This window comes from Myotis lucifugus, unplaced genomic scaffold (genome assembly GCF_000147115.1).
Source record: "Myotis lucifugus unplaced genomic scaffold, Myoluc2.0 scaffold_110, whole genome shotgun sequence".
NCBI classification, from domain to species: domain Eukaryota; kingdom Metazoa; phylum Chordata; class Mammalia; order Chiroptera; family Vespertilionidae; genus Myotis; species Myotis lucifugus.
Window position 1 is genome coordinate 2,533,384 of NW_005871158.1, and position 27,215 is coordinate 2,560,598.

Sequence of the window (27,215 nt, forward strand, 5' to 3'; positions counted from 1 at the left end):
GGTTCCAGGATGTCTCACTGGGGCTCCTCAATCAAACCCAGAGGTTCCCTCATTCCACACTCCGGTTCTCCTCCACGGAGGCTGCGCTGGAGTGGCTGATGGGCCGGACTTGAGAGCCAACTGCCAGGGTTCAAGTCCCAGCTCTGGGACTTTATACACATTATTACCCACGTTGAGCCTCATCTTACTTGTCTGTAAAATGCAGATAATGATAATAAAACTGATACCCACCTCACAGTTTATCTTATAAAGACAAAATAAATGAGCTGGCAGAGAACAAGCCCTTGGTAAATGGCAGCCTATGTGCCAGGCACTCTTGTCTTTGAAGCTAAAAAGGCCGTGTTCTCAGCCTCACTTTATAAGCCCACAGATTGAATTCTCAGATTAACAGTGTTTGCCTTTGGCGACGAGGAATGGAAGAAGAGAGAATCCAAACCTCAAAATGATATCCACAAGCCTCACTCTGACATTTAAGGTCCTATACAATCTAGTCCCCTCCTTCCTTCAAACAGACCTCTTGCTACATTGCCACACCAGTTCTCCGGGTCGCCCATTCTTTAAAAAGCATCAAGCACCTAGTGCCATGTTCTGTGCTAGCCACGTTCTCCCGTGTGGTCAACCTGATGCCTCCCTCTTTTTCGATTCCGCCTGACCTGCAAAGCAGACTCACACCTAGCGCTTCCACACAGCCGTCCCCAGCTGCTCTAACCCAGCAGGGCTTCCCCTCCTGACCCCTCAGAGGTCTTGTGGCTTTTACTCGGCATTCATCATACATGGATCATTTAGCTATAGGGTTGTACTTTATATGCCATGTAACAAAGGGATGAATCTTCCATGTGTTATCTAGCGGCTAGTACTTGACACTTAGCAGGGACTCAGTCACTGATTTACTAGATGGCACAGAGCAAACCCATTGTCATTCCTTTTCAACAAACACCCTTCTGATGAATGCTCCCTCTAGCAGTGAGACTGAAAGGCTCAATCCACAGACCTAGACTAAGTAGGTTTATGGTTCAATCTGCCACTTGGATGTGTGACCTGGAGGAAGTTACCGCGCCTGTCTGCGCTTCAGTTTCCTCATCTGTAAATGCGGATAAACAAAGTGCCCACGCTTCCTAAGGCAGTTATGAGAATGAAATTGAGATAACACTTTGAACAGGGCCTGGCACACAGTAATCAGTTAATCACTCTGTAAATATTCAGTATTATTATCATTACTACTGTCTCCTGGATGTTCAACTCATCTACAATGTCCCAAAAAGCATTTTGTAAAGTATGCTAGGCCTATGCAGAAAGCTATTGGGTATCAGTATCTACAGAACATTTCTCTCTTCTTCATTCTTAGGCTGTTCAAAAGGCATCTCTACTTCTGTACTGCTGATCAGTTGACTCATGTTGTTACAGAATCTGTAATTCCACTGCACTTTCAATTTTACTGTACACCTCAGCAAAGCTTTGATTGCATATACAACTCAAAAAAGTATTTACCATGGCTTGAAAGAGGAAGGAGGGTCTTGGGCAAAACTGATTCACTATCAAATACATCACACTCACCACTTTACTATGAGGTACCCTCTTCAGTTATGTTTTCCCATCTGTCCCCAGTGTCAATGAAAGCAGAAAATTCTGCCTCAAACCCATTAGGTTTGATTATACATCTTGTCATCAAAACAGCACATTTTCCATCAAGCCATTTCCCTCTCTCTACTACTACTTTTCAATGAGATTTTAATTAAGATCAGTTTTAATGCACAGGCTAAAAGGCAAATAACTCTTCAATCATGAGACAAAATGAAACCGCTGACAGAGAGAAAGGGCAGTTCAAATTCACATGCTGCCATTAAAAAAAAACAAAACTAGCAACTTTCTCTAGATATTTGCAACGAGGAAGACATCCTGCTTTCCAATCTCATAAACCAAGTTCTGGAAACTGGCTTTTACTCAGTCTGTGCCACTGCTAGTATATGACTACTAGTCTGAGTCTACTGGAGCCCCAGTTGGTGGTCTGGCTTCTTCACTATAGCACAGAGGTTAAGAGCATAGATGTAAAACTTGGCTCCTCCACTTCCCAGCTACATGACACTGTGCAAGTTATCTAATCTCTCCATATCTCATTTCATCATCTGTAAAAGGAGAAAAATAATCAAACCTACCTCAGAGTTGTGATTAACTGAGCTCATGAAATAAGAATATGCTATTCATTGTTATATTCCGTAGCTGTTTAGCCCAGTGCCTGGCTGTAGTGCACACTCAATAAATGGTAATTATCATTGTTATCATCTCAACTGTATGTGAATTCAATAGCCAAAACCAAGCGGCTAATCATTTGTCAAGTCAATGTGTTTCGTGTTGAGACCAGCCAGTTTCAAGAACTGGTTCAACAAAACCATTTTATGTAGTCCATTATAGAACAGACACAAAGCAAATGACAACAAAACAGAGCAGATTAAGCTTCAAGTGTGTTAAGTAACCCTGACTGCCAACACTAAGACATTGATACGGAGGATCTGATATTCTTATTTAAGCAACAAGGTTCCAACCAAGTCATTTGTTTCTTCTCATCTCCGATCTCATACTCTGATGTAAATTTCAATACCTTTTAAAAAGTTAAAGATTTAAATATCTGAAATAGACAAAATTAAATACCTTCTAAGTAGCCTATGCCAAGTGTGTCTCCTCTATCTAGAAGATCTATTTATTTTGTAATAAAGAACAAAAAGGGCCCTGGCCGGTTTGGCTCAGTGGATAGAGTGTCGACCTGCGAAGGGTTGCGGGTTCAATTCCGGTCAAGGGCACATGCCCAGGTTGCAGGCTCGATCCCCAGTGCAGGGCATGCAGGAGGCAGCCAATCGATGATTCTCATCACCAATGTTTCTCTCTCCCTCTCCCTTCCACTCTGAAATTAATAAAAATATATATTTTTTAAAAAAGAACAAAAAGGCCTTCTTCAAATTCTTATTTAGGACAAGAAAGTAAATGTAACCTGTGCATGTAATAAAATTAAATGGGATTAACCCCTAGCTTATTGGTTCTCTACCCACCTCAACACTGAAGGTTAGTTAGGTATCCGAATCACTGACATTAGAATGTCTAGCACCAGTCCTTCAAAATGTAACAGGAAATATACTACATGTCTGTATAGAAGTCAAATATTTTATTTCCCTGAAGAACATAAATACTCAAGTTTTGCAAAATGTCACATGTCCTAAATTTTCCTAAACTGAGGAAACATATATCCAAAAGAATATAATAAAAATGCAATTTAGATTATGTATCTTACCTGCTGTAGCTAAACAGGAACTCATTAGGGCAAACATGGCAATCACATAATGAGAAGTCATTTTCATTTCTCCAGAAGTGTGTCCTGTTCAGTCACCTCCGTCAGCAGTTCTTCAGATCGAAATCTTTGCAAATCAGATGTGGCCTTAAAATCCCTCTTTCCAAGTGTCAAGTTGTCTGTAAAAATAAACATATTTCAAGAAGAAAACTTAATGCAGGAACTCCTTTTCATAAACACAGATTAGGGTGAAATGAAGAACTTCTAAAGAGGCTAAGATAAATTTATCTTAAAAGATGCCAAAACAGCACTCAAGCAAACTGAGATGGGGGTGATAATTACTTACTAAAGGTTTTTATAGCAAAATACTTTTTGCAAAACCACATTTACTTTTGACATTTCTTTCTAATGTTTTTGTTGTTGTTAGCCCTCACCCGGGGATAGTTTTCCTTTTTTTTTTTTTTTAGAGAAAGTGGAAGGGAAGGGAAAAGACAGAGAGAGAGAAACATTGATGTGAGAGAGACACATCAATTAGTTGCCTCCCAAATGCACTCCAACCAAGGCCAGGGATCGAGCCTGCAACTGAGATATGTGTCTTTAACCAGAATCAAACCTGGGACCTTTTCTTTAGTGTGAGGGCTGATACTCTTATCCACTGAGAGTGTAGGACTGGGTAGGACTATTGACATTTTAAGTCTTTAGTTTCCTACAAAATTGTCAGGACCACAGAAGAAAAGCAAGGTGCACTTATGATATAACATACCAGTTATATTGTGGCACTAAGGCAATCAGTGACACTTGATTCATGAATTCCCTAGTGCTAGCAAGAAGACACAGCCTGGCCATTGTGGCTCAGTGGTCGAGTATTGACCCATGGACTAGAAGGTCATGGTTTGATTCCCAGTCAGGGAGGCATGCAGGAGGCAGCTGATCAATGATTCTCTCTCATCATTGATGTTTCCATCTCTCTCCCTCTCCCTTCCTCTCTTGGAAATCAATAGAAACCTTTTTTAAAAAGAAGAAAATACAAATAGCTCTGACTAGAGACTCAATCTAATGTTAAAATGATAGTTATCACAGGAATCAAATTAAAATAGGTTTAGAATCAATTTGGAAAATAAAGATCCATTAAAAGGCAAGATTCTTATTTCAACTGTTTGCCAGCCTTCTAGCGGGATAAAAGTCTTCCCTGTCTCTTAGCCCCATCTGCAACTACCTGGTTCTTGGACTAGAGGGTCCAGCGGTCCTTTTGAACATTTTCCAATCCATAGAACCTTGAATGGCAAGCTTTGTGGTAGTTTGCTTAACTTGACTCTCCTCCCTATGGCCCTAAAGATTACCTCATTTAGTTATTTCCAGTCTTGTATCCCTAGCCTGCCACAACCCACAAAAGCACCTACTATGCTCCAAGCATTGTTTAAGACAGGGGTGAGGAAACCATTTGGTCTGGCCCTGCCAAGGCAACCACAGGCAGGACTCGAAATTCAATAAATCTAGGAGCATTTCTCATCCTATATAATAAAAGGGTAACATGCAAATTGACCCTAACAGCAGAAAGGCTGGGAATGACTGGTCACTATGACACACACTGACCACCAGGGGGCAGACGCTCAATGCAGGAGCTGCCCCCTGGTGGTCAGTGTGCTCCCACAGCGGGAGCTCTGCTCAGCCACAAGCCAGGCTGACGGCTGCCAGCACAGCAGTGGTGGCGGAAGCCTCTCCCGCCTCCTCAGCAGCGCTAAGGATGTCCGACTGCAGCTTAGGCCTGCTCCCTGCTGGCAAGTGGACATACCCTGAGGGCTCCTGGGCTGCCAGAGGGATGTCTGACTGCCAGCTTAGGCCAGATTCCCCAGGGAGCGGGCCTAAGCCAGCAGGTGGACATCCCCCAAGGGGTCCCAAACTGTGAGAGGGCACAGGCCGGGCTGAGGGACCCCCCCCCCAAAGTGCACAAATTTTTGTGCACCGGGCCTCTAGTAGCAATATAAATGTATATTAAGTGAATTATATTAAGCAAATGATGTTATAAATAGCCAAATGGCCCTTGGCAGAAAAAAGGTTCCCCACCCCTGGTTTAAGGACATGATTCCTCCTCATCAAGAATAAAAATTAGCTAAAACCTAGATAAAAGCACAAACACCCTGCCTGATCGAAGCCCTGGGCAAGGCCAGATCAAGGTGTTTCCAGGAACCATCTCAGACAGCTGGGGATTGCAGCCTTGTCACCTTCACCCAGGAGACAGCACCACAGAACCAGCTTGCTACCTTCAGGGACAAAGCCAGTTTGGGCACTTGTAAGATACAGAACAAAAATATAAAGACAATGGCAAAATGAGTTTCTAATTGAGTGTTCTTAGTTCACTGCTTTAAGTGTTAAGAGAAAGATAGTTAAAATGGCTCTTTACAGTAGTAATGCTAATTTCCTCTGAGGAATAGGGAGAGAAATAGGGTGGTTGTGTTGGCCTGGGTAGCTAGTTAGGTATTAACAAAGGGAAGGGTTGAGCTACACTGGCTAAGCCTGATTAGGTCAGGAAGCGACAGCTTCAGACACCCCAGGGGACAGCCCCATTCTCCCCCAAAAGGGACTTACTCCCCAGCAGGCAGGAAAGACCTGCTTTCCAATCTCCCTGGGGAATATCCAGGCTGGTTCACCGATTACGAGGGGAAGGGATGAACAGGAAAAAGGAAACTCTTTTGTGTGCGCAGTAGGAGCCAGATGAAGCAAAACTGAAGCATGCCCAATAGGAGCCAAAATGAGGATCATAAATGGGAAGAGTCTAGCCTGGGAAAATCTGGGGGAGGATTGGATAGGATAAGAGCACAGAACCCAGAAAATCCAGGAAAGGGATTCGAAGAATTAGGATGGAGATTGGTTATTTCGAAAGAAAGCTTACCCCTTCCCAAACCCAAGGAGATATAATCAAAGTTTAACCAAGGCTCCGGGTAGCATGTTCTCTCTCCGTAGAAGCCCCAGGCCAAGCACAGTGCCAAAAGTACCCTTCCAATAAATCTTGCCACCACACCTCAAATCCCCTATGCATGTATCCTTGAAATGCATTTTCTGCGACACCGTGTAAGAATCCTATTTCCAGCCCTGGCCAGTGTGGCTCAGTTGGTTGAGCACTGTCCTGTGCACCGAAGGGTCACTGGTTTGATTCCCAGTCAGGGCATTTATCCAGGATGTGGGTCCAATCCCCGGTCAGGGCACATACAGGAGGCAACCGATCAATGTTTTTCTCTCACACATCGATGTTTCTCTCCCTCTCCCTGTCCCTGCCCCTCTCCCTTCTTTTCTCTCTAAAAAGTCAATTTAAAAAAAAAGAATCCTATTTCCAGACCTTGCCTAGGGCAGACCCGCCTTGGTCCCAATCTACCTACTGAAACAGTTGAAGGGCAGAGATAGGAGGGGACAGGAGCCTTTTCACTGAATTGCCATTTGAGTTTTATACCATTTGGGTTTTGAAAGTATTCCCTATGCAGAAATAATAACAATAAAGTTCTGATTTCTAAAGGAATTTCTTAGACACATCTTGAAACTAAATTATATGTGCAAGAGGCACTTTGGTTCAATCTTAGTATATGATAGTAATTAAAAGCCTCCTATGAGCCCAGCTGGTGTGGCTGAGTGGCACCAAGAGGTCACCAGTTCGATTCCCGGTCAGGGCACATGCCCAGTTGCAGGTTGGACCACCAGTAGGAGGTGTGCAGGAGGCAGCCGACTGATGTTTCTCTCTCATGGATATTTCTATTCCCCTATCCCTCTCCCTTCCTCTTTCTCTAAAGTCAATAAAAACATTTTTTTAATCCTACTATGAATAGAACATGGATGGCAGTTAAAAGCCTGCCTAGGTTTGAGTTCACTCTGTCACCTACCCAATAGGTGCTGTTGGGCCAAATTGGGCCGATTGTTCTCCATACATGAACCTATCCTGTGGGTTATTCTGAAGATTTAGTGCACACACACACACAGCACATTAACATATATTAATACTTAGAATAGTACCCAACACATAATAAGCAATCATTAAGTATTAGCTATTATATCACTATTTGGCCCTTCTTTGTGAGGTATACAGGGTGGGCAAAAGTAGGTTTATAGTTGTGAGTATGTGAAACACAGGTTTAGTCTTGTATTATTATTTATTATTGTATTCTTTTCCATACGATCAACTGCAAACCTACTTTTGCCCCACCCGGTATTTATGCCAACAAAGTAAAACAGCTGGGATGTGGTTATTTATATAATTCTTAGCTAGTGTACAAGCAGTTCAAATCTTTTGTTTATTGAAAAATAAACATTTCAACAGACACTAAAAGGAGATAAGCTAAAGAATGGAATCACTAAAAGAACAAAATTGCCAGTTAAGTTGAGGCACAAATCACAGGTGCCACAATGAACCTGTCTCGAAAACCGACTAAATTATAAAGTTAGAGGTCATGAAACTGATGTCAATCATCCCTTGAAGTCCAACCTTTCTGTCGCTGTAACTCCACATCACCTCAGATGAAATGGAAGTCTCTTCTGTTACCTTAACAAACCATCAACAGCAAAGAGAATTTGACCTTATCTTTTACCAACAAAAAATTAGATTTCCTGACTAAACTAATTAAGAAAAACGCTCTCTTAAAAAAAAAATACACAAATGCTAAAGGCAATTTTCATAAAGCACAACTCCATAAAGAGATCTCAGAAGAAGATGGCTTCCCGGAGGATGTTTATGGAACACATAAACCATAGCCAGCACGAGGCTTGTGGGAATAGTTAATGAGCTCATGTCACCCCCTGCCCGCAGCTGCAGAGGGTCTGTGGGCTGGTGCTCGTTAATCCCGGGGCTTAAACCAGGTCTGAGTAAACCTGTGGAAAAGAAAGGCAAAAGGTTCTATTAAAAATATAGGCTGCAAATTGCTGACAAGAATATTGGGCAATTATTAAAATGCAGCAATTACAGATATAATAGAGCCAAGCTAAACAGTTTTGGATGCCCAAAGGCAAACCACAGCAAGTTTACACCGGATCTTAAAACATCTCCGAGGAAATCCAGGACAAGTTGAAACTACACGCTGCTGCCTCTAACAAAGAAGGAACTTTTCCTCTTTTAGCTTAAAAGTCCCTCCATAATATAACTTATTCAAAAAGAAAATAAACTGCAGGGAGTTTTTGTCTAATCTTCCCAATGTGGTGACAGGATCCTATGGCAGAAGAGAATAAAAAGGGAAGTGTGTCATTCCCATTTGGGGGAACGCCAGTTTTGGCCAAGACGTGCACACATCAACGCCTTAACACACAATTTAGGGGTCGGTTTCCCACCTGGAAGAATGCTGGATGATCGACGGCTCCCAAAAAGTCATAGATTTGAAGTAAAACGAGGGAAATACAAACTCCCCATTCTTCTGTGAGGTTATATCACACGCAATGTGCAGAGAGCAGGACGCCCCGCCTTGGTTTTGCTGCCCTCACTGAATCTCCTGGATTTTATGAACGACATGCTTCCTTTAGAAATACAAACAGGGTACCTCTGAGACCTTGAAAGAACAATTTAGGGTCTAGTCATTTTGCCCAAATTTCAAATGTGTTCTATCAAAGGGTATCAGAACTTTTCATAACCTCAACTGAACAGGAAAACATTCTGAGTGAGTGCTTAACTGGATTTTTTAATCCTCACCTGAGGATATGTTTTTATTGATTTTTAGAGAGAGAGGAAAGGAGAGAGAAAGAAACACCATCAATGAGACAGAGAAACATGGATAGATTGCCCTAGCCAGGTAGCTCAGTTGGTTAGAGTCGTTCTGACACACCAAGGTTGTGGGTTTGATCCCCGCCCGGTTAGGGCACATACAAGAAGCAACCAATAAATGTATAAATAAGTGGGACAACAAATTGCTGTTTCTCTCTCTTTCAAATCAATAAAAAAAAAATGTTGAAAAAGAAAGAAACATCGATCAATTGCCTCCCACATGCACCCAGATGGGGATCCAACCTGAAATCTAAGTATGTGCCCTGACTGGGAAGGGAACTGGCAACCTTTTGTATATAGGATGATGGTCCAACCAATTGACCCACTTGAACAGGGCTGTATAATTTTTTTTAAGATGAATGTGATACTTATTCTTCTAATTTAAGTTCCTCTATGTCTATATCTGAGACCATTAAACTGAGCATGCTGTCCCCACATTCCCTATTGACCCAACAGAGTGCACGGGTGAAGACCAAAAGTAGCTAAAAAACCCCTAACCAAACACGTCCTGAAAACCATTATGGGTTAAACCAATGTTCAGAAGGAATTGGTTGGGCACAGTATTCCCTGGGTCGACCAGGATAGAAGAAATACATAGCAGAATGATGTCTGGCAGCAAGCTAAAAGCCAGCAATAAAAATCACTAACTTCCCCTAGATGGCTAACACAACTGGCTATACACTAGTATACATGAGATTATTCAAAATCAGAACTTATAGCCAATCAAGTTCTCAATTGAAAGAATTAGCATGCTAAACATAGGTGAACAGCTTTTAAAGTTGGAAGAGGTCAAGATGATGTCACTGAAGAGGAGCCAATCCTCACGACCAGCACCTGCCCAAAATAATGTGGCAGAAAAAAATAATAACAACAATACAGCAGAGTCAGCACTCGGAACCGGGTCTGTCCATGACCAGCACTGTACCTCCCAGCTCCAGGTCTGTTGCCACACACTAGGAACTACTTTCTCCCCCTCAATATTCAGAACGCTTGTCCATGAGAGAGGGAAAAGCCTGCCCTGGCTGCCATCAGACACTGGCATTTCCAGGCTGACATATGCGCTCTGCACAAATCATTGCTGATCACAAACTGACTTGATTTCAGGACTGTGGGTGGCAGCTGTAAGTAATAAACAGTCCTTGGTAATGCTGCACTCCAAGTTCTGTGAAAACCCAAAGGGCAGATGAAGCATAAACCTATGCATTGTTATATCTTAACACTAAAACTGTTCAGACCCCCATCAGGAAAATATTCAACAAATTTGAAGATCTTAAAGACAGGGGCCTATCCAGTGGAATAAAAACATTACCAATCCCTACACTCAAATAGTAAATAACACCGGAGTCTCTCATACCTTAAACATAAAATGGTTTTCCAACAAATCATTAAAATGTTCCTAGTTTGCCATTTAAGTACATTTTTTTTTGGGGGGGGGGGGGGAATATACTGTTAAGTCTGCAAATAGTTAAGTAAAAGCTGGTAGAGGAACTGTTCTGATGGCTATTCAACCTGTTATTCAGGGAACTCAGAAAAGAGGCAGGATGGATGACATCAATATCCAGCTTGGCAGCTGTAAAAGGGATGTAGGACAGGATGCAGGACAGATACTGCTGTTTGTCTGATGACATTTGGATGCCCTTCAGGACCTGTACACAGAGAAAGCAAAGCCACCTCACTGAGTCACGACAGCAACTCTCGGGTTTCTCTACACAGAGAAACTGGGTCATTCCAAATCCCCATTTTCAGTCAGAGTTGGCACAAGCGGGGGACAGGTCCTGGCTTTGGAGAAGAAATCTCTGGAATCGCATCTAATCACAATCAATATTCAACAAATATGCCCGGCCAGCGTAGCTCAGTGGTTGAGCATCGACCTATGAACCAGGAGATCACAGTTCGATTCACGGTCAGGGCACATGCCTGGGGTTGCGCTTGATCCCCAGTGTGGAGCGTTACAGGAGGCAGCCGATCAATGATTCTCTCATCATTGATGTTTCTATCTCTCTCTCCCTCTCCCTTCCTCTCTGAAATCAATAAAAATATATTTTTAAAAACATTTTCAACGAATTTTTTTTTAAAGTACTTGGACATTTTAATGAACTTCCCTCCATGTAGTTTCAAGCTACCAGGACACAGGCCCCACCAACACCCTTAATCTTCTCCTGGGCTCTTCTGCTGAAGAACTTGGCCTTCACAATGACAGGCTGCTTTGGGAGCCTTCCCTTCCCCAGAACTTCCCATCCCTGATCGCACCACATCAATGATAGGAGCAGCTCCAGTCTTGCTTTTGGCAGCATTTACCCGTGTCTGCTCACTGACCAGGGTCCACAGTTTATCAAGGTTGACAGTTGGGCAGAAGCTCTGGTTCCTCTTCAAGTGGTAATGCCTCATACCAACTTTCCCAAAGTAGCCTCGGTGATATTTGTCAAAGTTGATCCTGTGATGATGCAGGCCTCCAGCATTACCGCGGCCCCCCGGGTGCTTCCTGCGCTTGCCGATGTTGGCTGTGGCCGTGGCCGTGGCTCACGTGGCCCCTACGTTTCCGGGTCTTCCTCAGTCTGGATGGCATGTCAGTGGGCAAGTTGCAAGAACTCAACAAATATTTTTTACTGAGCCAGGCACCATTGAAGACGCCAGGAATATAACATGGGAAAAAAAAGGAGGCAAAAATCCTGCCCTCATGGAGCTTATATTCTAGTAAAAGTAACACCATTTATTACAGAAGGCAAGATATTTAATTTCCTGCACATCATTTCTTCCTTCAACAAATCTTTATTTATTGCTTACTCCATGCCAGGCAATGGGAATATAATGGTCAAAGAGACATGTTCTTTGTCCTCATGGGCTTAAAGATGGGATAAACAATCACAAACATGTAACTGCATGCTGTAAGAACTCTAAAGAAAAAAGATCTAACTGAAAGATAAGAAAAGTCTAACTGAAAGATAAGAAAAGGGTTAAAAGGTCAGCTGAGGGATGACATTATAGGTAGAGGAGCCATTACAGGTCCCTGTTGGGGAGGGAACATGGCTGCAAAGCCAAAAGGACAAGGAATAAGGTTCAAGAAAGAGTTTAAGCAGGAAAGTGATGCATTCCCATTGGGTTTTTAAAAATTTCCCTGGTACAGGGCACTGTGGAAAACAGTATGGAGGTTCCTCAAAAAAATTAAAAATAGAACCACAATATGATCCAGCAATTCCACTTCTGGGTATATGTCCAAAGGGAATGAAATTACTATGCTATAGAGATATCTACACCCCTATGTTCACTGCAGCATTATTTACAATAACCAAGACACAGAAACAACCTGCAACCATTAGCAGATGAACAGATAAAGAAAATGTGGTGTATATATACAATGGAATACTATTTAGCCATAAAAAAGAAGAAAATCTTGCCATTTACAAAAACATAAATGGACCTTGTGGTCATTATGCTAAATAAATAAGCCAGACAGAGAAAAATACTGTATGATCTCACTTATATGTGGAATCTAAAACACTGAACTCATAGAAACAGAGATTGGTGGTTGCCAGAGGTGAGGGGTAGGTAAAGGGGAAATGGGTGCAAGTGGCCAGAAGGCACACACTCCCAGTTATAAGATAAATAAGTTCTGGGGATAATGACTATCATTAGCAATACTGTATTGTATATTTGCAAGTTGCTAAGAGAGTAAATCTTAAAAGTTCTCATCCCAAGGAAAAAAACATTTTCAACTATGTGAGTTGATGGATGTTAACTAAGTTTATTGTGGTATCATTTTGCAATATATACATATATCAAATCATTATGTTGTATCCTTTATTTTTTTAAATATATTTTATTGATTTTTTACAGAGAGGAAGGGAGAGGGATAGTTAGAAACATCGATGAGAGAGAAACATCGATTCAGCTGCCTCTTGCACGCCCCCTACTGGGGATGTGCCCGCAACCCAGATACATGCCCTTGACCGGAATCGAACCTAGGACCTTTCAGTCCGCAGGCCGACGCTCTATCCGCTGAGCCAAACCAGCTAGGGCTGTATCCTTTAAACTTATACATTATGTCAATTATATCTCAATAAAACTGGAAAAAATAAATAAAGATTTCCCTGGGTACTCTATGGAGAACTGAAGGGAGCCCAAAGTGCATAGAAGATCAGTTAAAACTCGCACAGCAGGTCAGACAAAAAAGGAGGTTTAGATCAAAATGGAGCCTCAGTTTCATGAACTTGTAAGACAATAAAAAACTAACCTTACTTACATCACAGGGTTGTTGCAAGAATCAAATGAGATTGTAGATGTAACAGTATAAAAGTTATCATTTTTTATAATTAGCAGTTATCTCTACCAAACAGATTTTTTTTCCCCTGAAGCCTAAGATTAATTAAAGTCCCAATATTCAATGGCTGTCAGTGGCAAGGAAAACACAAAAATTACTCTTGAGCCTGGACAGTATGGCTCAATGGTTAAGCATCGACCTATGAACCAGGTCATGGTTCGATTCCCAGCCAGGGCACATGCCTGGGTTGTGGCTCAATCCCTAGTAGGGGGCATGCAGGAGGCAGCCAATCAATAATTCTCTCTCATCATTGATATTTCTACCTCCCGTTCCCTTTCCCTTCCTCTCTGAAATCAATAAAAATATACTTTAAAAAAAAAGATTACCCTTGAACTACCTGTACTTGTGGGACGGAATTCCACATGAACACCCACTGGGTAAGGAGGCAGGAGGCACAGAGGGTACAGGGTGTGCAGAGACGCTGGACTCCACTCTACCCCACACCTCCAGGCCTGTTCCACCCGCACTCCTGGCTGAGAGTGTGACTAACACATCTCTGGCCGCAACATCCTTAGTTTCATTTGGGCTGACCTTCAATCAGTCCTTAAAAGGCCTTCTGTTTATCCCAAGCCCAACAGACCTCAGTGCCCAAGCAAAACACAGCACAAAAGGGAGGGTGGGCATGAATACATTTTACAAGGTTGTTTTGTTCAGGCCCACAAATTAGGACTGATTTTTCACTCACCCTTGCAGTAGTCCAAGAACCACCTTTCACGTTTAATATTTTGCATCCAAAGATTTTTGTGACTTATAATTTTAAGCCAGAATTAATAGAGAACTGTATTTGAGCGTTCCAACATGGCTTATCCAGATGTGTTACATTGGACAAGTCATTTAGCCTCCATCACCCCTCATCTGTAAAATGATAATGATATTTTGATTGTAATATGATCTAGAATATGGGCATGGTACCTAAAACAATACCTGGCTCACACAGTGCATTTTTAAAAAAATAAGAGTCACTGAAGCTTTTATGGTTAAAACACATCTAGACTTTCAAAAAAACAAGCAAACTACTAATAGTGAGATAATATAGTTAGTTTACATCAAAATTTGTACTAATTTGAGATTTAGACTTTATCCACTAGAATTTCAACAATTCCTTCTATCACCAAAAGATAATGATTCCAAACTCAATACAAGATATGAGTCCTAAAGTTAGTTAGAATATGGAAGAGTTCCTAAAGGGTGGTACAGCTACTGCCTCAGAATCTCTGGTGTAAGTTACAAGGATCCGACTGCAGGCCCTACTCAGTTCTACCTGATGATTCCCAAATTAGCTTCAGGGGTTTAGTCCGGGGCTGCGGAACTCAGCCTGGTGCTGCCACCAAACCAGCCAAACTGCCTGGAGTGAGGAATCAGCCATCACCCTACGGGCTTATTAAATCATGGAGCTGCAATTATTCCAGCCCAAGTCAGCAATCTGAATATTCTCAGGACACCCATCATCATCCCTTAGGCCCTCGCAAGCACCAGGCCATTAAAAAAAGCTTTTGGGAAGCAACATCCACTAGACCTCCAGTAGACTTTGTACAAATATATAGTAATTTACTAAAATATATGACCCACGTGCTTATTTATATCCATAGGGATGCTGCAAATATATGAATTTAGAATAAATGCTCCAACAATAGACTACTTTGCTAATTACCACTAAGTATACTAGTATTACTTTTCTTGATCTCACTGACTTCTAATATAAAATTATTTCTCTTGGGTGGGGGTAATTCCTCAATTGATACATTTCAATTATTTAACTGATACTATTTGGTAAGGAAAGGGCTCAGCAGGCCAAGCATGTGAAACTTTAAGAATTAAAACCCTTCACGTGGCTGCTGGATGTTGCCAACTTAGTCCAACCTCATCCTCTGCGTGGTCCAACCACACTCACCTCCATTCGGTTCCACCAAAGGCCAAGCACTTGCTTCCAGAACCAATGTTCACTGTGTTGGACCTCAATGACCCTCCATGGTCCCCCTAACAGGGCCTCTTTCTAACACCTTCAGGTCTCAGGTCTATATGTAAGCATTGCTTCTTCTTTTTTTAAATATATATTTTATTGATTTTTTACAGAGAGGAAGGGAGAGGGATAGAGAGTTAGAAACATCGATGAGAGAGAAGCATCGATTAGCTGCCTCCTGCACACCCCCGACGGGGGATATGCCCACAACCAAGGTACATGCCCTTGACTGGAATCGAACCTGGGACCCTTCAGTCCCCAGGCCGATGCTCTATCCACTGAGCCAAACCAGCTAGGGCAAGCATTGCTTCTTTAAGGAAGCCTCCTCTGGTTCTCTCAGATGAAATTAAACCTGGACACCTGGAATGCCGTGCACGTCAACCCTGCAGGCAAATCTTCATGTAATTATTTTCTTCCAGGTATGGCTTTCCCACTCTCTGTTCACTCCAGAAGGAGGGCTCACAGTCGACCTAGCTCACGCTTGGTCATAGCAGACATCGGCTAAAGGTATCGTGCTGTGCACTTTACAATGAAAAGTAGTATGGAACGATACTGAATTATCAGGACATGTCCCAATAAGTAAAAGATAAACCAACAGATAAGAGCTTTGTCTAAGAAAGAACCTATACCCCAGGCAGCCTCGAAGGAACAGGACAGGTGGGAGTTCTGGCATCAACGTGTGTTACAAGCTCAGACAAGTTACTTCATCCTGGGCTTTAATTTCTTCATCTCTAATATGAAGAGATTAAACAAGAAATCTTTTACCCTGTACCTTATTTGGAATTGCCATTAAATGGGCTATCAACTAATTCTGATTCCCTCCTATAAAATGAGACTTCAAACTCACTGGTGGAAATTTGAAATGCATGACCATGTAATGGCTAGCAGGAACTGGAAAGTATCACTTAAGAAAAACATTCAATTTGACGACACAACTGTGCATAAAATGCGGGCATCCTTGTTTCATCGAGTTCTGCCTTCTCGCACTTCGCAGGTACTGAGTTTTTCACAAATTGAACATTTGTGGTAACCCTGAGTCAAGCAAGCCTATCATTTCTCCAATAGGCTCAGATGACGGTTAGCATTTTTTAGCAATCAAGTATTATTAAATTAAGGTATGTACATTGTGGTTTTGGACATAATGCTATTCCACACTATAAATAGACTATAGTATAGTGTTACCTTTTATATACATTGGGAAACAAAAAAAATGTGTGACTCATTATTGCAATATTCTCTTTATTGTGGTGGTCTGGAACCAAACCCATAGTACTCCAAGGTATGCCTGTACTAATACATTAGCTATTTTTAACACATATTTTATATAAACAAACAGATTTAAATGAATTATCTTGTGAGTAATGTAAGCACACACAAAACCTGAATTATGTCAGATCTACCCATTTTGTCAAAATTGCCATAATTATTCTATTCCTCAAACTCCATGAGTTCTACTTGTTCCACTCATCTTACTCCAAAAGCCAGTTCTGATTTTCCCCATCCCACTGTGAACACTAGCTCTCTGCCATTTTATGTATAATTTGTTCCATGTTAAATTCTACTCAACGCCAACTCAGAATGTTAGAACAGATAACATCTACTCCAACCCTTTAGTGTTAGATTAGCAAAACCAAGAATTGGAAAGGCTCAACGAGTGGCCCAGGTTCCTCAACTCGTTAGTAGCACAGCCAAGGCCTGTCCACAGGCTGCTTGGTAATGATTCTGTGTTTGTTCACGTGTTTACACCACATTCACCCTCCTATTAGAGACTAACACCCCGCTTTCCTCTTCTCACCTCACGCAACACCTAGCTAGCATCTACTGAGCACCTACTGTGTTTTTCATAATCTCTCATTTCATCCTCTCAACAACCCAAGGGGAGAGAGATGTCCTTTCCTCCCCTTTGCAGTGAGAAAAGTGAGGCTTTACGATGCGAACCAACCCCAAGGCCACCAGCTGACCAGTCCTGGCCCCAGGAGGGGAGCCCAGGTCTGATTCCACAGCCCATGCTCTGAACCACAAACAGGAACTCCTCCAACTCTGCTCACCACCCAGGCCCTGCACAGACCCTCTGGTGGTGCAGTGAGATCAGACGGAACATGAGGGATGTCATTTCATTTTGAAACCGGGGAGGCAAGGCTCAATCAGCAGTTTTAGTTTCCCTTTTCATTCACTCAACAAACACTTACTAGCACCTGCCTTGTTCCGGACACTGTTCCGGGAGCTGGGGACACGGGGAACTAAACATGACACTGTTGTCATGGAGTTTACCTTCTACAGGGGGAGACAGACCACAAATACATAATTGTGTCAAATGGAGGTAAGTCCTATGAAGGAAAATAAAGCAGGTTAAGGAGAAAGAGTGATGAGAGGAAGGCTGCTGTTTTAGATAGAGCGGTCAGGGAAGGGGTGATAGTGTAATTTATAATAGGAAATACATATTTGGTGTCCTCCCTATTTCTGGCACAGAGCTGATAAAACCTTTGGAATTTCCTAAGTGATGAGAGGAATAAAGGTGTCTTATGTTACTGAGGTGGCTTTTGAACCCCACTTAAAGAGGGGGCCAGTTGCCAGGAGAACTAACCACATATTTGGAGGAGAATAGAGGGGCTGGAGGATAAATCAATGGCCAATGGGCAATGATTTTATCAATCATTCTTACATGATGAAGCTCCTATAAAAACCTAAAATGGTGAGATTCGGAGAGCATCTGGGTTGGTGAACACCTGGAGATGCAGGAAGAGTGGTGCTTAGCGAGAGCAGGGAAGCTCCATGGCCTTTCCCCACCCCCCGCCCTGTGCGTCTCTTCCATCTGGCTGTTCCTGAGTTACATCCTTTTATAATAAACCAGTGACCTAGTAGGTAAAATGCTTCTCTGAGTTCAGTGAGCCACTAAGGAGGGGGCAGCTGACCTCGAACCCATAGCCCGCAGGTCTGGAGCACAGGTTTGAACCTGTGTCTGAAGAGGACTGAGCCCTTAAACTGTGGAATCTGAGGCTATCTCCTGGCAGACAGTGATAGTGTCAGAATTGATTTGAGTTTCGGGACGCCCTGCTGGTGTCTGAGAATTGCTTGATGGTGTGGGGGGAACACCCCTCCCTCACAGTGGAATTGGTGACCAGAACCCTTTTTAGAAGGCCTCTCAGATGAAGTGACATTGGAGCAGAGAGGTGAGAGACAGAGCTATGACAGTGTCTGATGGGAAAACATCCCCGGCAGGGGGTGGCAAGTACAAAGGCCCCGCAGGCAGAGGACACTTGGTGTGTCCTAAGAGCACAAAGTGTGGGATGCCACCCCCAGCTGAGCTGGGTTCAAATCCCTGCCTTGCTTCTTCCTAGTGGTGTCACTGCGGGCAACTTCCTAAACACCTCCATGCCTCATCCGTAAAGTAGAGGTAATGATTCTATTTCCCTAATGGGGTTGTTATGAGGATTAAGTTAGTTAATAACATGTGAAAGCACTTAATACCTACTATGGTCTTAGAGTCCAGGAAATAGTAGCTATGATTTTTGACCAGGTCATTGATAACTTAGCTCCATTCAAGACCATTTACTTTCAATTTGATAGTTTTGAGCCCCAGGATTCAATTATGCTGCTGGCTTTGTACATGGCCAATCTCTTGCTCCTAAGCCTTTGACTTCCTTGGCTGGGCCTCCCATCCTGATGAGGTGAGTTCTCTGGGAACCACACTGATGTTATCACAAAGAACAGAAGAGCGGGAAGCAAACCACTCTGACATCCCTGTTACACTATACCAGCGGTTCTCAACCTGTGGGTCGCGACCCCTGAAAATACATCCTGCATATCAGATATTTACATTACGATTCGTAACAGTAGCAAAATTACAGTTATGAAGCAGCAACGAAAATAATTTTATGGTTGGGGGTCACCACAACATGAGGAACTGTATTAACGGGTCGCGGCATTAGGAAGGTTGAGAACCACTGCAGCTCTTCCTCCACATCAGCTGCTTCTTCAAAAGTGCCATGGACTGGGCCTTGGATGTAAGTCGCTGGTTTCACAGGCCTGAATCCCAGCAGCGCCTCCTGGCTGCACCTCTGACTGAAGGAAGCAGTCATTTCCTTTGCAACCCTCTGTCTTGAGAAGGGTTAAAACCTCTCTTCAGAATTAAGATGGTAATTTAATTTTTAAAAAGTCCTTTCTCCAGCGTCCTTTCTGTCGAAACGTCCCGTTTCTTTTCAAAGAAACTAGAACATCAAAGCAAAACTCAAAAGTCAGCTGGCCTGGTGGTCTCCAGACCGTTCCTCAGAGCACAGCCCTGCAGCAACGCTGGAAGGTACAGCGAGCTGCCCCGCAGCTGGGCCCAGCGCCAGGGGAAGATGTCAGGGCCACAAGGGAAGTCTACTCCTCTCCCTCCGTTCTTTCCTTTAATGCTGTGTTTACTTTTCATCTTTGTAGCCCCGTGGGTTAAAGGGCAAACCACAGGCAGAGAGCAACCACAGCAAGCCCGAGCCTGCTGGAGGTAAAATGGGAGTCTTCCCAAGCCACTTGTAAGGCTGGGAGATGGGGAGAGCCCACGGTTGCTGCTTCAAGTCAGACAACTAAAAGGAGGTCAGTGTTTTAGTCTGACAGGCCTCGAATGTGGCTTTTTAAACATCAGATTCTCCTTCTTCCAGACAGACCTGAGGGTTTTCCCTTTTTAATATCATAAGTGTACATTTAACTGTAAGAAATACACAAAATCTTGCTTCTTCTTATTCATGTAGTCATCCAACAGATATTTATCAAGTGCCTGTTCAATGTCAAGACTGTTCTAGGTGTGGGGATTCAACAACGAATCTATAATAATAATAAAAGCGTAACATGCTAATTACACCGGACGTCCTTCCGGATGAAGCCAGGGCTGCAAGGGAAACCCCGGTCCCGGGTGCCAGAGGGAAGCCAATGCCGGCAGCCGGGGGAAGGAAGGCCTATTCTTGCATGAATTTTGTGCATTGGGCCTCTAGTAAAATATATAAAAATCCCTGCCCTCATGGAGCTTACATCTAGTCAGGGGAGACTATAAACAAGATATATAATTGTATATGAGACCGAAATAAATGCTAAGAAAACAAGTAAAGCAGAAAAAAAAAAGAAAGGACACATTTGAGGGTCTCTGGTTTGGTGTGTTTCTTTGTTTTGAGTAAGGACCTATTGAAAGTGAACTTGGTAGCTATTTAGGAGAAAAACATTTCAAGCAAAGAAAACAGCACATGCAAAGGCCCTGAGACAGAATGTGTCTGGTGGGTTAGGAAAACGGCAAGCAGGCCACGGAGCAGAGTTGAGTGAGCCGGAGTGCGGTTAAAGAAGTAACAGGCGAGGGAGTCAGGGGCTGGTTATGTATGACTTTACAGATCACTGTAAGGATTTTGATTTTTTTTATTCTGAGTAAGACAGGAACGGTAGAGTGTTTTAAGCAGAAGAATGACATGACCTGACTTAGGTTTCATCAGGGCCATTCTGGCTATTGGGTGGAGAATATGCAGAAGGGCAGAGGGAAGCACTATTTCCCAGTCATGTGACCTTGGGCAGCCCACCTAACCTCTCTGTACGTGGTTCTTCTCATCTTTTGAGGGACTTAAAGGGGATATTTCTGAGCCCCACTCTACCCCCAAACTCTATGACTCTGTGTTGATTTCCTTTGCCTTTCCTATGGTTATGACATAATGATTATAAGCTTGCTGTTTCCCCAGTGCTTTAACTGACTTGGAAGTGAGTTGAAGAATTCAATTTGACAACAAATATGCCAAGCCCATGCCACACACCCAGGATAACAAAAATGGTAAGAATCTTGCTCTAGAGAAGCCCACAGTCTGGCAGAGGAGGAAAATGAGTTCTCACGAGACAAGAGATGTGCTGTAGGAGAAATTAAGGGGGGAAGCAACCAACCGCCTGCCAGGAGGAACCTTGTAAAGCGTCCTGGATGAGTAAACTGGGGGCCTCCAGAGAGACGGGAAAGAAGGGGATGCTAGAGGGGGGATAAGTCTGACAGGAACAGGGCACAAAAGCACAGGGCAGGCTTCGGAAACCATAAGGAGTCTGGGATGACACAGGTTCACGGAGGAAGTAGAGGAAAAATGGTTGAAAAAAATAGGCAAACGCTGTGTTGTTCATGACTGGACATCCCGTGCCAAGGATAATGGAACAGCAGAGCTTTTTAAAACGTAAGAAACAAAAACAGATCTGTGTTCTCCAACTATAATGCGTTTATCAACCATAATAAATGCATACTTTGAGACAGGGATGCTCAAGCCAAGAAAACCAACTGGAAGACACCTGTGCAGGTGAGATGATGATTTGCAAATGGAGAAGAAAACACCAACTGAGATCTGCTAAAGGTAAGACACGGTGGAGATAGTGTGATCGGCCGGGAGAAGCAAGGAAGCAAAAAGGAGTTACTGGCATCGATGTGGCCATTGAGGCATAGAAATATGAGCAACTAAATAACGAAGAAGGGAAGGGGAAAACTGAACCTTGGAGAATGCCAACACCTGAGGATCAGGCACTGAAAAGGACACCTGAACAGAGATCAGGAAGGTAAGGGGGGAACCAGGAGAGGTAGTTTCAGGGAAGCCAAGATAATAAAACATGGGGAAGACAGAAGGATAAAGCAGCGAACGCAGCAGAGAGAGGGCAGGGAAGATGCTGACTGAAACAAGGGCAGAATTTTGCACCTTGCCTCTTTTCTAGCACCCAGTCAGGGTGTGGTGAGTGCTAAACTCCAGCAGCTCTGACAGACTCGTTATCAAAGATCCTGTACCACCAGGAAAGTTTTATTCAACACTCTGAGGAGGAGTAAGGTGTGAGAAACAGGAACTAAGATCTTCTGGGGGTGATGTCTCTTAGTTAACACCTGGGTCTCACGGGACCACTAATCCTGAAACTAGCAGCAGGCTTTCAGAAAGGCCATTTGCTTCTGACAAGTGCTGAGGACAATACGTTCACCCACACACCATCCACCTTCCAGTCAGGCTTCTCACCTCTGTATTCTTCTCACACTGGCATCCTAGTCTTTCTCCCCCAGCAGAATAATGCTAACCAGCAGGACTATGTTTCTGTTTCAATGCAGTGCAAAAAGTGTAACAACAACAAACACACCATAGCACCAACTCCCTGGTGTGATACTGGGAGCCCATAACCTAGTACCGTTCAGTCAGGAAACATCTTTACCAAAAATACCCGTCAGTCCCAGAACACTACGACCAAACCCCTTAGCGTCAGCAGAAACTGCCTAACTGCTCTTCTATTTGCTCTCCGAGAAACAAAAAGGAGACGAAGGAGGTGAGAGTGGTTAATTCCAAAATTACTCTTAATTTCCAATACAGAAGGCTTGAGAAAAATTTGAAAGCCAACATAAAAACTAACAGATTTTTTTAAGTGCATCAACGATCCTTTCTCCTATACCCTCTATAAAAAAGCAACCCAACCACCAAATGATCATTTTTCTTGGCCTCATTTCCCTATTTTTGTGATATATAATTGGAAACAGACTGCTTTTTCCTGGCTTCAGCGGACAGGATCTTTGGGGTTACAGGAATTGCCAACTGCAGAACCTCAACCTTAGCAAAATTTCTTTTGCAAACCTCTTACCTATGTACATAACACATTTAAATCCCTTAGGTTTTCTTTTAAAATATATACTTTTTTTTAATTGATTTCAGAGAGGAAGGGAGAGCGAGAGCAAGAGAGAGAGAGAGAGAGAGAGAGAGAGAGAGAGAGGCAGAAACATCAATGATGAGAGAGAATCATGGATTGGCTGCCTCCTGCACAGTCTCTACTGGAGATCAAGCCTGCAACCCAGGCATGTACCTTGACTGGCGGCGTGGAACTGTGACCTCCGGGTTTATAGGTCAACACTCAACCACTGAGCAACAAGGGCAGGGCTAAATACCTTAGGTTTTCAACAGAATACATTTAAATCCCTTATTATTATGCAAAAGTGATTTTTTTCCCCCTAACGAATTAGACACACCCCTCCCTTTCCTAACCTCCCTACCTGCCTAGTATCCTGCTTTGTATTCAGTATCTTCCGTTTGAACATTACCAAAAGCCCTACCCAGCAAGGTATATATAGGATACTTTCTGGAAGCATTTTTAAGAATTTAGCAGAACTGGTTCTACAGGAAACCTCCTTATTAGCCCACACACTGAATGCAAGTAAAACCTTGAATATCTTAAAGAGCAACCATTCTAATAATGAAATAAAGATGTAAGTGCAGAAAACTATGATTGCATCAAGCCACCCTTCCCGTGGCTCCTGTGTCAAAAGCATGATGCATCCAGTGGCTGTGCAGCAACTGTATGATGAATATGACGAACTCAAAACAGAGAGACAGGTGCGCCTCCACAAAGTGGGTTGTTAGCCAAAGTAATTTTTCATGATTCAAATGGCAAACTGTGAACACTCGACAAGTAACAATCTCTACAAAGACACAAGAATAAGAAAAATAAGAGGAATGCCTGCTTAGAAACACTGGCAAAAAGAGACCAGCAGTAGTAAACATGCTCACTTATAACAGTGGTCGGCAAACTGCAGCTGGCGAGCCACATGCGGCTCTTTGGATCCTTGAGTGTGGCTCTTCCACAAAATACCACGTGCGAGCGCGCACGTACACTGCAATTGAAACTTCGTGGCCCATGCGCAGAAGTCGGTATTTTGTGGAAGAGCCACACTCAAGAGGCCAAAGAGCCGCATGTGGCTCGCGAGCCGCAGTTTGCCGACCACTGACTTAGAAGATCAGAAACTTCTCCCACACACATAGGGAAGACCTTACACTACATTGATGCAAAATGTTTGCAATGAGTCAATGGTACTTTCCCTCAAAGTTGAATTTAATTTGCACAGTCTATTGTAACAAAATTAGGCATTGATCCTTTATGGATACTCATTGAGTTTTGTGTTTGATTATGTTTTGTCTTAAAGAAAAAAAAACAGAAAAGAGATAACTCATAACAACACAGGAAATGGCATACAAAAGTACTTAGGGTACCCATGTGAACACAGGGCTTTGAGATTTGAATCTACGTATTTTACCTCAAATAATCTTCCAAGTATGAAAAAAGGCCACATTCTGCTCCTGCAATCACCATACAGTTAGTTAATTATGAAATAAAAGTGCAAATAGCCAGCAGTGTATTTTTGCATCCAATGGCCAATTTCATACTGTCAAAGCACGTAAGTCACTAAAAATGCTAACCAAATTATACTCCCAAAAGGGAATCTTCTCCCACAGCAAATGGAATTAAGTAGTCACCAAATTTCCATTAATACAAGGGCATAGTAAGAATTTTTAAAAACTAGAAATCCGACTTCTGCTACGCTCTCCACCAGGTGTTCTTACTATCAATGGTGGTTGAGTCATCAAGCTTGTAAGACTACAGGCCATCTCCCAGGGCAATCTGATCAACAACAAAGCTCAAGGACTAGTATTTGTAAACACTGTTTTCTAAAGGTCATTTTTTCAAGGACTAAGCCACTTCAATGTGTTTTTACAAATGGTCCATCTGCAATTTCACACACAAACCTGACCTTCAGTGTGAAGCAGGGAAATGAAGTATGCACCTGGAGAGACAATCAGGTGAGTCTTCCTTCTTCAAAAGGCACCCAACTCTGACGCCCACCTTTCCCCAGCATCCAGTGTCCAAGAGGTAGGGAGAGTATATGCTTCTGCTTACTATCCTTTTCCTTAAAGTAAAGACAGAGCTAACATTTCAGACCTAACTCTAAATGATTATTGTGGCGGCCCTGGCCAGATAGCTCAGTTGGTGGAAGAGTCGTCCCAACATGACAAGGTTGCAGGTTCAATCTCCGGTCAGGGCACATACAGGAAGCAACCAATGAATGCATAAATAAGTGGAACAACAAACAGACCTCTCTTTTTCTCTCCCTTTCTCCATCAATAAATAAAATTTAAATTAAAAAATAAATTATTATTTTGCAACAATTTAACATTAAATACTAAAATTGAACTTTGCCAGGCTCTACTATCTCTCAGCCTTCTTTCTCCCCAGACTTGAAGAAACTTTCAGCACAAACATCAGATGGTAATCTACCTTAAGCAGGACATATCAGGATGACCTCTGGGCATGGTTCTGAGACCCACGTTTCAAATCTTCAGGAACAATCTCAATTTTAAATATGGCCCCCATCCCTTGTAGGTATACCTGTAGTTGTCAGCCTATTAAGTCTTGATGTTTGGCCTGGAAAACTAAAGAATTGAAAAAAAAATTGAATAAAGTCCAAATGAGATTGGCCTCACACAAAATTTTTAAGACTGTTGCATCAAACACTAACTATTGTGCACATCTTAGTTAAGAGTGAGAATCATTACTCTTTCCTAAGAGAAGAATGCTCGAAATCTGTGCTAAATCTGTGCAAGGGCTTTGCAAACAGAGAAAATAAAGCTCAATGTCAGTGAGCAAACAAGTGTGCTATTTCAAAAGATATAAAACCAAAAATCTAGAAATGGGCAGAGCCCAAGAAATGGACCCAGATCCTTCCCTGAAGGCCCTTCCAAGCTGTGTTGATTTCAGCTTGACTAGAATCCCAACAAGTTGGCAATAGCTTGTGTTTCATGACATGCTACAGAGACAATGCTATGATTCCAAGCGTTACCCTGAAGATGCGGAACCAGAGATCTTGCTGCAGTGATACTCTTCCAAAGCCACAAGCGCCCTCACTGAAATTATTAAAGGCTAACTGTTATTTGTGAAAGGCTAGCTTTTCATATAACCTAGATTCACATTTTCACTCCTAACTGTCCATGTTCCTAGAGGCAATACAAGATTATTTTTACATTTTGCCTAACTTGAGTTATGCAAATTTCAAAAAGTAGTTAAAATTGTTTAAGTTTTAAAATTTCAAAAGAAGTTTAAAAATATAAGGAAAATGCTCCAGCAGACAGACTGAAACAGCAACAATAACATTTTTAAAATAACTTAAGAGAGCCCTAGCCGGGTAGTTCGGTTGGTTAGAGCATTGTCCCGATACCCCAAGATTGTGGGTTCAACCCCTGACCAGAGCACATACAAGAAACAACTAATGAATGCACACATAAGTGGAACAACAAATGGATGTAAAAAAAAATAATAATAATAATAGCTTAAGAGAAAAAAAATCTCATTAATGAACCTGAGAATTACAATTAGTTTTTGCCCAAGAGCAAGGAAAGAAGGCAAAAAAAATTTTCAAAGTGGACTATCAAGAAGAATTCAAAATGACCACAAAGCAAATTCATCCAGGAAAAATATTACAGCAATGTTAATACTTACCAGTCATCCTCTAAATTCTAACTGTTCAGTCTGTTAAGCTTGAAATGTAAAGTCAGGCCCTAGCCAGTTTGGCTTAGTGGATAGAGCGTCGGCCTATGGACCGAAGGGTCCAGGTTTCGGGTTCAATTTAGGTCAAGGACATATACCTTGGTTGCAGGCTCCTCCCTGGCCTGAGCCCTGGTCGGTGCTCCTGCAAGAAGCAACCAATCAATGTGTTTCTCTCACATCGATATTTCTCCCTGTCTTTCCCTCTCTCTTCCACTGTTTTTAAAAATCATTGGGAAAATATCCTCAGGTAAGGCTTTAAAAAAGAAGAAGAAATGTAAAGTCAGAACTTACTACAGATTTCGAACCCAGGAAATCGGTCAACACTTAGTACAAAAGAAGTCAGAGTGATCACCTTCTTAGTACTCAAAGGACATCAAGGGACCTTTGGCAGGGCTGGTGTGACTCAATCCCCAGCAGTGAGTGTGCAGGAGGCAGCTGATCAATCACATCAATGTTTCTCTCTCTCTCTCATTCTCTCTCTCTCTCTGTCTCTCTCTCTCTCTCTCTCTCTCTCTCTCTCTCTCTCTGTCTCTCTCTGTCTCTCTCTTCCTCTATCTGAAATCAATAAAAACTTTTTAAGAGTCTTTCGCTCCGGGCGCTTAGACCCAGA

At 42.6% G+C, this 27,215-nt stretch overlaps 1 protein-coding gene and 1 pseudogene across 5 annotated transcripts in view; both read right to left on the reverse strand.

Moving 5' to 3' along the window:
* Nucleotides 1-27,215, reverse strand: part of TGFBR3 (transforming growth factor beta receptor 3) — a 197,208-nt gene that overhangs the window by 166,436 nt on the left and 3,557 nt on the right. For 4 of the 5 annotated variants that reach the window (XR_002830364.1, XM_023757638.1, XM_023757637.1 and 1 more), the window contains exon 2: nucleotides 3,281-3,456. Coding sequence is in view for 4 of the 5 variants with exons in the window: in XM_023757638.1 (XP_023613406.1) it covers nucleotides 3,281-3,347 (67 nt within the window). In the remaining variant the exon portion in view is untranslated. Of the gene's footprint in view, nucleotides 1-3,280; nucleotides 3,457-25,339; nucleotides 25,412-27,215 lie in introns of those variants that run through there. The other variant, XM_023757636.1, reaches the window with a different exon arrangement.
* On the reverse strand, nucleotides 11,096-11,589 carry LOC106697882 (annotated as a pseudogene).